We start from the raw sequence: 13,608 nt of genomic DNA on the forward strand, positions 1-13,608 counted from the left end.
TATTTATATTTATAGGGTTTAACATATAAGGTGTACATATATATATATATATATATATATATATATATATATATATATATATATATATATATATATATATATATATATATATATATATATATATATATATGTATGGAAATAAAACAATTTCAAATGTGAGAAATGTAAAAGACATATTGCCTTTTAAAACCAATATGTAACAACTCATGTAAAATCTGATATTTTTAGACTTGGAATCTCATCAAACTTTTGATAACTGTAACGTACGACAGAAAACAAACGTTTCATTTCACGAGCATTTGTTACACTCTTATTGACATATGAAATTCGTATTTTCAAAGCATAAATATAAGAAAATTCTAAAGCTTTCATTGATCCTATTTTCCCCGCTTGTCTATAGCAATATTCAATCATGCTGAAACTTTACAAACAGCTTTGTTTCTGAAGTCTATACAATATAGTGTATTCCATTTTAAGGCATATTCAAAATGGCGACCGCTACAAAATGGCAGATTACTGTTTCGTTTACATCTTCAAACATAACGTGAATCTATAGTAATGTAATAAAGAGGAAAATTTGATTATTTGTAATGGATAAACTCAAAAGTTACTTAACCATTTTTAAAAATTCTTCCACCTATAGAAATAACTTTAAGAAACATTACTCAATCCCCATGATTTGTTAGAAATGAGGAGATGCATAACTATATGCAAATCAATACTGTTAAAGAAGAGATAAGGATGAACAGCAAAAAATATAAACAGCGCCTTATAAATCATACGAATGACCTGGCTGGAGAACTATTCACAGCACAACAATCTACAAGACTGAGACGATGGCTTGTATTGAACCTTGAGACTATAGTCTGAAGATCTTACAAAATCATTCTGAGAGAGCTGTCAGTGGACTGCTCCTCAAAACGCTAATTTTCACACATGACACTATCTGATTATGGCTGTTATGGAAGAGCCAATTGCAGATAACAAGATAGAGACAAAACCTATAGAAAGCTATATTATCAATGAGTGATATAGGATATATATTGTTATCGAGTAAAATAGAGATATCTGTGAAAATTACAATAATGTAACAAAAAGTATAAAAAATTTTCCTATTAAAAGTAATAAAACAAAAATACTAATTTATCTTTCTATCTATCTAGATAGAAAGATAAATTAGTATTTTTGTTTTTATTAAGTGTAGATACACGTGTGAAGCCGGGAAGATCACTTGTATCAAAGAAAATATCATAAATACAAGTATAATATTACTGCCATGGGAATCATATAGTAGCTTAGAAAAATAAGTTTTTTTTTTTACTCTTTGCACCACTACCCAAAAAAGAAATATAGTGTATTCAGATTTTATGTATAGGCGTTTGTTTATTCCATGTACAAATTTGGATGTCCTTGAACAAATTTGGATGTATGGGATATCGTTAGAATCCATACATCATCCGGAGTAACAGTGGTTATATTTTTTTAAATAGTTAAATTTTTTGCCAGAGATATCGTGTATTTTTTTTTATTTGCAGATCAAAATGTACTTATTATAATTTTTTAATCTAATAGAATTAGGTATTATTTTGACTTTTTCAAAATAACACTCACTTTAGAAATATAAAATAATAAGATAAAGGCTCGTTTTGTCTTCTATATAAATCTAATAAATAAATCCACACAGATTAAAAACTATTATTATATATACTACAATATAATATATAATAAATAATTTAAAATACTCACACAAAGTCCATGTAAGAGACGTCTGGAAGACCATCAGGCCATGATAAAAGGCAAGCTGTCTTGAGCGTGCCTTTAGATCTGCGAACAAAGGAATTGTACTAAATAAAATGCAACTCTTATTTCAACTTATATGTATATACATACAAACAACGTTTACGTAGACGCATTATACTCGTATTTAAAACGTTTTTAAAACGAATTTAGAACGATTTTTTCCTCGTTCTTAATTCAAATGTCCACAAATATGATTTGCTTCGTAACTGCTTGTTACGAAGCAAATTGTTTTTTGTTTCAATAATAAAAACGGCTGCTTCAATTATCATAAAATAAATATGCGTTCTAAGCTACAGTTAAAATTCGTTCAGAATTGTCAAAGCAATTGCACAACGTACTGGCAACAAAACCAAAGAAATTCTTTTTGAAAGTAACTTAATAAAGAAATAAATAGGTACACGAGTATACATAATAATACCGAGGCACGGTAATAATGTTATGATGAATCGTATTCTTACGGAATCCAAATGAGATAAAGATAGTATCCGGAAAATGACATAGGTGTTACGAAGTGCTGTACCTGATCAGAATTCGGATGACTAAAAGTAATAAAGTGATCTTTACGACAAGGATGAATAGGCAGCATTTCCAAGTTTTTATACGCACACGGGTACCGGAAATGAAGATATCCGTAGAAGACCCGTAGTGACCGACATAGCTCGAAGAATAAACAATATAATGTGACAAGGGGCCGGACATAACTCGAGGAACCGACAACCGATGAGGAAAATATATTTTCAGATTATTTGCCATAACTATTTTTAACTTCTATTATATATTATGAGTTGGTGTAATGTTCGCACCTTTAGGATAAAAAAATACGAATCAATTATTATTAATATTATATTAAAAATAATAACAAATTACCAAAAACAACAAATAACATCTTAATATCTAAACATCTTGTACCATGATATTCATCTACGCAAATCTCCAAACCTGCTTAACCAATGTTAATGAGATTTTGAAGTGTGTGTTATTTGCTCTAACTTGAAGAATAAACTTCCTTACCCTAATATTAAAATGATCCCAGTGGTTGATGGTTGGGAGTAAAATGTTTACTAGAATAACTACACAATATGGACTTTTGTATTTGAAATAAAAGATTGTTATTTGTATTTTTAAATACAATCATATATCCAAGCAAAGTTTTAAATGGCTTGAGAAGATCCAGCTGTCTTTGAACAAAGTGGAAGCGATCAACTGAAAATAAGGCTCCATCAACCTGTCTTAGCTGAAAAGAAATTGTAGCTAGAGATCATTGAAAATGTAAACATCTTGTGGAAGCTTTATGTCTCTGGTGAGGAATAAAAGGACGACGTCATCATCAACGATTTTGAATGTAATTATTTAATATAATTTAAACGAATTACATATGTACACAGGCAGGCTATATCCTAGCTTAGCATACAGAACACTTTATGTACTGATATACGCGAACTAAATAGTAGGATATAGCCAGTAATTAATATTTTAAATGATGGATGAAATCGTATAATGAATATATTAAGTTTTGTTTAAAAGCTACGGATAAAAGAGAACCTTAGAACATTATTATTGCTATAATGATGTACGTTATATACTAGCTACCCTAAGCAACGATAACCTGATTGCAAGCAAACCGGGTGCATTGTGTTATAGTTTTTTATCATCTCTGCTTACCCTGAATTTAAACAGTTTTACTAAACAATTTTATACTTGCAGAAATTAACAGCGCATTCTTAGACTATAGGCGCAAGGTGTTTTGAGATATGGTTGAGAAATACAAATTGTAAATCAAATTTACGACAAAAATGGAGCTTTCAATCTGTATCAATGCAATTTCCTTTTATTACAGAATAGACGCTGTTCTATAAGCTTGTTGAAATCGGAAAATTGAATTTTATGAGTGATGAATAATAAGTAGGTACTTATTCACATGTTTTGTTACACGTTCTTTTCATGCTAGCATAATGACAGAATAAAACATTGAAATAGTATATTGTTCCACCCACTGCATTATCTGCTATGTATAAAAATATAGGTATTACACAGGCAACTTTAAACCAGTTTTATCATTGTTTACTACTAAATACTAATTAATTGATTTTGTTTTATATCTAAATTATTTTTGTTAAATTATTTTAATTAACTAATCAATAATATAGAAGTCCCCAAAATAGTACTAATTTACATAATTTACATACATACATAAACATAGAGTTTTGGTTTGTTATCACAGTGTTTTCAGTTATTAAAGAGTCAGTCGGAAATTTTAATTGTTGTTGGTTCAAACTAACTTTCGTTTATTGCGGTCGATGAATTTGAGTAGTAATTATTCAGTCGTTACAGTCTTTAATATTGTAATGTTTATGAAAAATGTATAAAATTTATCTGCATTATGGAAAACAAAAATTAAATTAAAATATTAATCATTAATAATATCTACATACATGATTTTTATTGCTGACGTTTCGACGTCGTGGTCTCAGCAGGATTGCATTGAACGATATCTTCGTTAAGCAGTCTGCAGTTTTTTCAACTACCCTCACATTATCACTATATAATACAGTATCCATGTCGAATCATATGCAATAAAAATCAGTTCTGTAGGTACTAAATATTTATATGTAATCACGTCACATTAAGACCTGATCGTGAATTTAAAATTTAAAATAACGTCATTACTCCCATTAAACTCAACACATATTATCCCCATGGTATATAATATAATGTAAGCATTCGATAAATGGATACTTATCGGTATATTACGTAAAATATAGATATTATTTTGTTTCATCCTTTTGTCTTTTGGAATTTTATTAAATACCTTAACGTCAAATTTATTTTCGATATAAATTCTCGTTACGGGCGTGAACACAAATTACGGTGAATTGTCATATATTTTTAAGTAGAAAAAATATCATAATGTAATATAATATTGATACATATTACTCTGTAAACATTATCGTCTCATGCCACATTATATTTATTTCCATTGCCTTTATATTTAATTCTAGTGAAACAGGTTAGAAGTCATTTTATAAAACAAAATATTGTCTTCTATATCTATTTATGTATACATATAACAAAACTGTAGAGGCTGAATGGCAGTACTTAAAAAAAAATGCTAACAACGGAATCAGGCGGATGTTAGAAATTAAATAGAATACATCCGGATTTTTTCAAATTTTTTGTTTCTCTCGTCTGTTTGTACGGACTAATTTCCGAAACTGTTGGACCGATTTAAATAAAATTTTGTATGGTGGTATCTTACATTCCTGGTCAACATTTTAGATAGTTTTAATCACGAAAAATTAAAGAGGAACTATTTAATTTTCCATGATTAAAATTAAATGTGAGATAGTTAAAAAACTATAGTAACTTATATAGCTTAGTACAAAACCTACTGAAGTAAAGTCATTTTAACCTAAGCCAAAGAGAGAGAACGACACGTCATTTGTTAATTTTAGTCCAGTATTCCTAGACATAATAAATAGGTAGGCACATACATCGATACATACTAAACAGGAATAACAAATTCCACACGGACAAAGTCGCGGGCATCTGCTAGTTATACATATTGCTACATGGGCTGTTTCTGGCTTGTTTCGATTACTTACTCAAATTTTCTCTCTAAAGATTTTGATTTTTACAGATGTAACTATTCTTATAATTTACTTTAATTCCCAAGAGGTATATCTGAAATATTGTCACGATTAAAGTTAATGTTTTGTTGTAGAATAAAATTTCAAATTATATTTTTTTTAAAGAAACAAAAAACAATAATAACCATTAGACAATTTACTTAACTGTCAAATGCTTAGGCAATTCTTTATACAATAGAATACGAAACAATTGCTTACCTCAACGAAAACATACAAAAAAAAAAATTAAAAATTACAATATAAACAAAAGAAGTAGCAACGGTTGGTATTATCGCTTATATTTTTTCATTTATAGGCGCTCAGACAACCTTGATTAGGGAAAACAATGTCAAATTGATAGAATATTTCTCGTTCAATACTATTGTGAAAATATTACAACTAACAACAACAACCTGCCAAAACTTCGCATGAGTAAAATATCTTAACAGTAACAACACCTATCCGGATACAATTACAAAATTTTATTAAAACTAGAGGAGTAGTTTCCAAGAGTCGCGTAAAAGAATAATATTATTCTTTGTGTATACATAACTTATGCGTTTATGCAATATATGCAGATCGTATGACTGCCTATTTTTATTTATAAAATAACACATTAACATGGAAAGGTTTTGCTGGAAGAAATCTCTTATTAGAGATAAGCTCGCCTTTGTACATTATGTTTATAATGAATTGTAATTACCAGTATGTTTTGTGTACAATAAAGAATAAAGAATAAAGAATACCAATGATAATGACATTGTTAACTACTTATGTCATAATAATATTCATTTCGGCAGTTATTTAACTATAGCTAGATATAGTTCTCCCGCATAGACTGCCATAAGGAACGGTCCTGAGCCGTCTGCATCCACTGACTCCATACAACATATTTAAGGTCGTCGCTTCTTAACGTACAATTACAACGTGATATATACTTATGCTATAGCCGTGTGGTCCTGGCATAGAACAAGCAATCTCTTCCTTTCCCGTGGGCATCGTAAGAGCCGACTATGGGAGGGCGAGGGATGGGTAGCAGCGTTCCTCTTAAAACATCTCCAAAGCCTAACTGCGATTTTCAATCTGCCTGCCAGGCATGGCAACTACTGGCAAAACCCCCCCAAGGGAGAGGCTTATATTCAGCAGTGGACATTTAAAGTCTGATATGGTGATGATGATATACTTATGCTATATCATCATCATCATCATCATATCAGCCGTTAACTATTCACTACAGAACATAAGGCTACCCCATAAAGGGGGTTTTATTAGTAGTTGCCACATTTGGCAGGCAAGAAGGACAATGCTGCTCATCCCTCAACTATTAGGTTTCCTTAGTCGTCAGTTACAACACCCACGGGATAGGAATGGATGGGCCATTCTATGCCGAGACCAAACGGCAATTATACTATGTCTGTGATATATTATACTCATTACATACTTAAATTATCATTCATCGTAAAACGACAATATTAATTTCAAAAATATGAAATCATACATTCGCATATATATACATTAATTACTTTAACTAGCAAAAGTTTATTTTAAAAAGATTTTCTATGTTTAAATTTATCTTATTTATTCGAGCGCCTTCTAATTACGCTCGAGCACGTCGAAGGGACTTTTTCCATGATCCGTTGGGAAGAATAGAGCTACCAAAATAGGCTGCTATTCCACTGGCATTGACTCTGCTCAACGGGGTCACGAGCCAGTATCCGGACTTGGATATATTTACTCGTAAACTTGTCGTATTTCGCAGAAAGGCAATAAATTATTTAGAAAGTGTTCAATAATTAAATGTTATTATGTTTGTATATGTTGTGATTTCTAAGGTAGCGAATTGGAAAACTGTCAAGCTCTCTTAATTGGTCATTATAAATAAGTAAATAAATCTTGCGACGTTATTGAACTTTCAGAGCCTGAGCTCTCTTTACATTTGATTAATTTTTGTTTTCTTTTAAAACATTTGAAGCACAAATCAATACAATCAGTAAAACTGAGCCATATAATTATAATTAATATCTCTAATCACACAAATATATATATATATATATATATATATATATATTGAATTGCAATTAAGAATTTACAAGGCAGGTAGGTTTATACTGCATTTTCAAATTTAAAGCAATCCGTTTACTCCGACCTAATACAACAGATAAACTATTTTATTATTCAGCGATATACTGATATTTTTTTTATATCTAAACAACATACCTACTGATAAAAAAGAAGAAAAAGAAAAAAGAAACAAGTAAAAAAGAAGTTTATACTTCTTTTTTATGCAACTTAGAATAGCAAACAAGCTGACCTGATGGAAATTGGTAGCCATCGCCTATAAACATGAACAGTACCATGGACATAATACCTCCTATGCGTTACCATTCCTGAGCACTCACGTGTTATTCCTCTGTACACTGTAAATTCACTGTCATATCCTACCCTTCTAACCGAAACGCAGCCATGCAAACAATAGATTCATGGTAGAAACACGAATGGGACAGAGGTGCCCAAGCAAACGACTTATACAAAATCATGAAACAAAGTCATTTTGTACAAACTGAAACCGACATGAGCGTCCTTATACCACACAATACTGCAAGACTACAATTACGAGTATAATGGTACAAAGTTTCACTAAGACCAACAAAGATTTAGACACTGCTATTAGATCAAGACCTCTTGTTAGTCGACTCACATAGGTTTTGCAGATCTCAGCTCGGGCGAGGATAATTGTTAGAAACTAATTTATGTTCCAGCTTCAACTGGGATAATAGTTTAATAGATTTTGCTTTTCCAGACTATCCGTACAATACCTTCATTTTAATGCGGACGGATGTTGAAAAGATAGTCCTTACAATTTCTCACAAGATTTTCATCAAGTTTCTTTGTTAGAGACCTATCTGTTTTCAACCGACTTCAAAAAGAATTCAAGAATTATATTTATGATGAATTTGATAATGGATTTTTTATACAACTTAGAATGGCAAACAAGCTGACGATCCATCTGATGGAAAGTGGTAACCGTCACCTATAAACATGAGCAGTACCATGGGCATGGATGAATTTACCTTGATAGTCTCATATCAATATTATTAGGAGAGAAGTCAGTTTCTTGAACAAAAAATGTATCATTATGTAGTCAAATGTGGCAAGGAACGGTAATATTATTAGAAGAGAAGTCAGTTTCTTGAACAAAAAATGTATCATTATGTAGTCAAATGTAGCATGGAACAATAGATGAGAGTGGCTCAGGAACATCGTTTATGGCCGTTTATAGGGAAGGCTTATATTCAGCAGTTAATAATTAATGATTGAAATTATAATAAAATATATATATTTACCTATATTCCTTAGTGGTAGAATATAGAAGGCAGGGAATTGCTAGCAGCATTCCACTAATCCATATCGCAGCAATCATGATGAGGGAACAAGTCTTGGACATCCGCGGTCGCATCGGTCTCACGATGGCTTGATATCTGTATACATAAGAATAAAATAGTCTTAATTGAAGAACTTCTTTACACATTTAAAGAAACAAACTTGTCAGCTATAAATTGTATACCTAAACATTATTTAGCCAGTATTTATGACTTATTATTTTTACTTACAAAGGTATTGTTTTTTTTTATAATAAATTTATATAATTTTATATAATTAAAATAAAATGACAATTAGCTCTCTTTGCTTAGTTAAAAATTTAAGATTATATAGTAAACCCCTTTTTAAATACGCTTCAACTACGTACGTTTCTTTCAGGTATAATCTGTAATATATAACCTCTTATCTAATAATATTACCAAAGAGTCCCAAACTCGAGGAGAATTTCACGAGGAAAAATAATAATGATGATCAGTGACCATAAAGATAATGAGGAAGCGAATGACTTTATATTTTGAAGTCTCAGCTAAAGTCAACATTTATAGATACGAAAAACATATTCAGAGGCAAATGTCTCCTTAAAAGTACACGCTTATAGTAAATCAATTACTAAGGTATTTATTTTGTATATACATTTATCGATATCTGTCGATATCATATGATCATATCATTACGATATAGTAAGAGAGCGTATTGTATGGAATTATATAGAGACACGTTAATTTTCTGTTCCGATAATATTATAAACGTGCAGAGCATAACAATGCAGTGAACAAGCGTGGTTTTTCCACGGTACATATATACACTTGTATATATATATACGTATATTTAAAAAATATTGGTTATTACTTAGTGTTGACGTCTTATCGCTGCACTTATTCTAATTTAAAAAAAATACAAACCCTACTACCTCAAAAAAAACCTTTTACCGTCTTATTACAAAAAAATCATTTAAAACACTGTTTATCTAAACAAGGTTCCTTAACTCTTTCTTATATAATTCAACATTGTTTAGTCGATATAATGTTTATTTGTTATTTCAAGTGTCAAAACCTAAAACTTTGTAACAAAATTTAATACTTTACCTTTTATTTTCAATAAGACAAACTTTCTTTTGTTTAGATATAAACTGGTGCTAGACACATTTTTGTTGTAAATCGCCTAAACATGTATTGTACATCTATCTAGCGTAAGTTAAACTTTTTTCTTGTAAGACAGTATTTCTTGTACTCGTATGTCGAACGCTATAAGATATGATTGCGGCAAAATTCATCTCGTTATTCTGTGAGTTTCTTGCTTTCTATCATTTTACTTGTGAATAAATACGCGTATTCTTATTAGTTTGTGTGTGCACTGTAGGTTATTACAGTTTTTTATATAAATTTTTGTTTGTATTATAATAAAATCCACTAAAATATATTTTTCTGAGATAAAGTCTAATATAAATTTATATATATATATATAAACATTTTTCATAATAATTTAAATATAAATAAAATCATTTAAATACACTTAATTTTCAAATAAAAGCTAGTTAAATAAAAATATTATTTAAATATATTAAAAAAATAATTACTGCGTAATTAAAAAAATCTAGACGGAAGTCTAGTAAAGTGATAGCTCAGCTATTATAAGCACTAGCCTACGTAACGTAAAAATTGTGGGTTTAAAGTTGGTCCACTTTGAAATGTTTTTAATTACACAACTATAATTATCATTTGCTTGGGTACCTTTGTCCCATTCGCGTTTTAACTGCTAGTGATATTTGCATGGCTGTGCATGTGCTTTCGGTTTAAAGGATGAAATATGGTAGTAAATTTACAGAGTACAGACGCATAACACCTTAGTGCTCAGGAATGACGACGCCTGGGGGGTATCATAGGCGAAACGGTATACTCTGTTCCATGGTTCTGTTTATGTCTATAGGCGACGGTTACCACTTTCCGTCAGATGAGTCGTTAGCTTGTTTGTCATTTTAAGTTGCATAAAAAAATGGAATAATTTGTATTTTTGTAGTATGTGATAATACATATATATTTTAATAATATTTTAATAAAAATTTGCAATTAGTAAATTGTTGAGTATCTCATTTAAATAAATACCATTTAAATAAATTAAAGATGCAGATCAATGATTGAAGCATTTATGTATTTGTAAATAAATCCTCACATTTTCATTCACAAATTCGAATACAAGTGTAATAATACATTCACAACCATATAGGTCTTTGTAGTAAAATAAAAAAAAAACATTCATATAAATCGGCTTATGTATGTCAAAGAAATCAATGAACATATTATAGAAAAAAAAACTTGACAAATCAATGACATTCTTTCACTTTGGGGTTCGATACGATTTTTTATTTTTACTTAACTTTTTTTATGTTTAATTTATATAATTTCTTCCCTATTAGGCAATCAAAATTTTACTGTAACTACTACAGGTAGAACTAAATTACCGTTACCTATTTTCTGTGTCGTAGTTGCCATTTTTGGCAAGCGGATTGACAACCGCAGTTAAACCCTGATAATGTTCCAAGAGGGACGCTACTGCCCGTCCGTCAATCATTTAGTTCCCTTAGTTGCCTCTTCAACTTAATTACACTTCTACACTACATACTTTACAAAAAGCGAAATTCCTCTACAGTAATATCATTTTTCTCCAAACATTTCTCCAACAATTTACAAAATTTCCAACGCCAACTCAAAGATTTTTAACCAAAATTCGTAATAAAATATTCAATCAGGCACACACAGCATGAATTGCATCCTCGAGCGTAAGCTCCACCAATGAACCGAGGTCAAGGCTATTAGGGATTTGGATGATGGCTCAATTTAAAAAAGATTGCTACAGAGATAAGACCGCGTGTTATACATAAATTGTACTAGTCAAATTCCCGTTGACTTAGAATTGATACGATAGAATTAAATTACGTTCTTTAAAAAACCAGAGGGAGACTTTGTACAAAAGTCGCTTGCTTGGGTATCTCTGTCCTATCCATGTTTCAACCGTAAAGCAGTTGTGTCTACTTAGCTGTGTTTCGGTTTGAGGGATGGGATGTGGCGTGATTTTACAGGGTACAGAGGAATAACACCTGAGTCCTCAGGAATGGCAACGCATGGGGGGTATTATGGGCGAAACAGTATAACTCTGTTATGTCCATGGTTCTTACTCATGTCTATAGGCGATGGTTACCACTTTCCATCAGGTAGGCCATCAGCTCGTTTGCCATTCTAAGTTTCATAAAAAAACCGTCTTTAAATATAGCAGAAACAGTTATTTTAATTTAAAAACTAAACTACTGAACTAATTTTGATAAAATTTCATTGAAACCAATCTGTAAGTATATCTTTAAAAAAATCCAAATTGGTTTACAACTAATGGAGTTATGAGGTAATAAACAAAAAATAAATAAACCGATTTGAAAACCTTCTTATTTATGTCAATGCATGCAAATGACTCGGAATCGATCTCTATGATGGTTTAAGTCTAGGAGAGTCCTATGTTCACCATTGAACCGAATAACTGATATAACAATGAATAGTTCAGAACTGTGTTTTACAAAAACAAACTGATTCTAAGGCACTAAGTCTAAGTCTAGTAAGTTGGCCGTGTGATCCCGGCATAATTTAAGCCATCCCTTGGGTGTATCAATCTTGTGGGTGTTGTAAGTGTCGACTAAGGGAAGGCGAGGAATGAGCAGTGTCTCTTAAAACATCACTAAAACCAAGGTGCCCAAGTAAACGATTTTTGTATAAAGTCTCCCTTTCCTCTATACTTGTAGGTATAGCAGAAATAATTGAAATCTTGCTCTTTGGATATTTGGATTTATAATTTTACCTAAACAAATCATTTTACATTTTATTATTTTCTATCTATACATAAAAAAGATAAACATCTGTCGGATATAATATTAAAAGTAATATACTTAATAACGACCAGAAACTTGTGGCTTAGTTTTTCTTTATGTTATTAATTTAATTCTCAGATAATATACGCTTCAATATTTTTTATTATAAACTAGTTACCCGAACAGACTTCGCACGGATGTACTAATGAATAAAATGAGATCTAACTTTCCCTTTACAATACCACCCTTATTTGTTATATGGAGATTTTTTAACCCAAAAGTCGTTTTTCCGAACGTATTTTCTTTCATGCAAAAATTAACGTAATAATTACAAACACAACAAAAAATGAATTATTCAAATAGGTGCAACCGTTCTGAAGTGATAAACATGCATACTTTCGGCAAATTCATTTTTATTTATATAGATTCATGTAGAGTTTATTCTAGAAATGAGTCTAGACATGAATCCTAAATATGGAGAATTTTAAGCATTTCTATTCTATTCATGACATAAATTTAACAATTTAAAAGCACATTTATGTAGATAAAGATGGATCAGTACACCCATCTGTGTTAATGGTATATAACAGAGGGATACAAATGAAGTTAGTTCAGCCTGATGCTTTGACACAAATTTATTAGGAATTCCTATTAACATTCACGTGCTCCTACTAGAAACCATGATGGTTATTTAACTACAATGGTTTCCGGGAGGGACCGCTTGAGGGTCGATCTGTCAGGGTTTATTGATATCAATGGTAACTAGGATCCCTATTAATAACAGTCCCTTTGTTGTTTGTTACTTAACACTCTGGTTTTGATTGTAAAGTTCTTACTTAATATTATAAATGTTTAAGTGAGTTTATTTGTTTGTTTCGTCATAGCGCCTTAATGGCTCAACGAATTTTTTTAATTTTGGTATAGAAATAGTAACGTGGGATCAAGAGAGAC

The 13,608-nt window shown here is 30.7% G+C and overlaps 1 protein-coding gene across 1 annotated transcript in view; it reads right to left on the reverse strand.

Annotated features, from left to right (window-relative positions):
- The window catches only part of LOC113515555 (tachykinin-like peptides receptor 86C), a 150,200-nt gene that overhangs the window by 46,243 nt on the left and 90,349 nt on the right, over window positions 1-13,608 (reverse strand). The window contains exons 6-7 of the mRNA XM_052899946.1: window positions 8,771-8,905; window positions 1,747-1,824 (exon numbers count right to left, since the gene is read on the reverse strand). Coding sequence (XP_052755906.1) covers window positions 1,747-1,824; window positions 8,771-8,905 — 213 coding nt within the window. The remainder of the gene's footprint in view (window positions 1-1,746; window positions 1,825-8,770; window positions 8,906-13,608) is intronic.

Source organism: Galleria mellonella, unplaced genomic scaffold (assembly GCF_026898425.1).
Source record: "Galleria mellonella isolate WM207_F2 unplaced genomic scaffold, CSIRO_AGI_GalMel_v1 utg1260, whole genome shotgun sequence".
Taxonomy (NCBI): domain Eukaryota; kingdom Metazoa; phylum Arthropoda; class Insecta; order Lepidoptera; family Pyralidae; genus Galleria; species Galleria mellonella.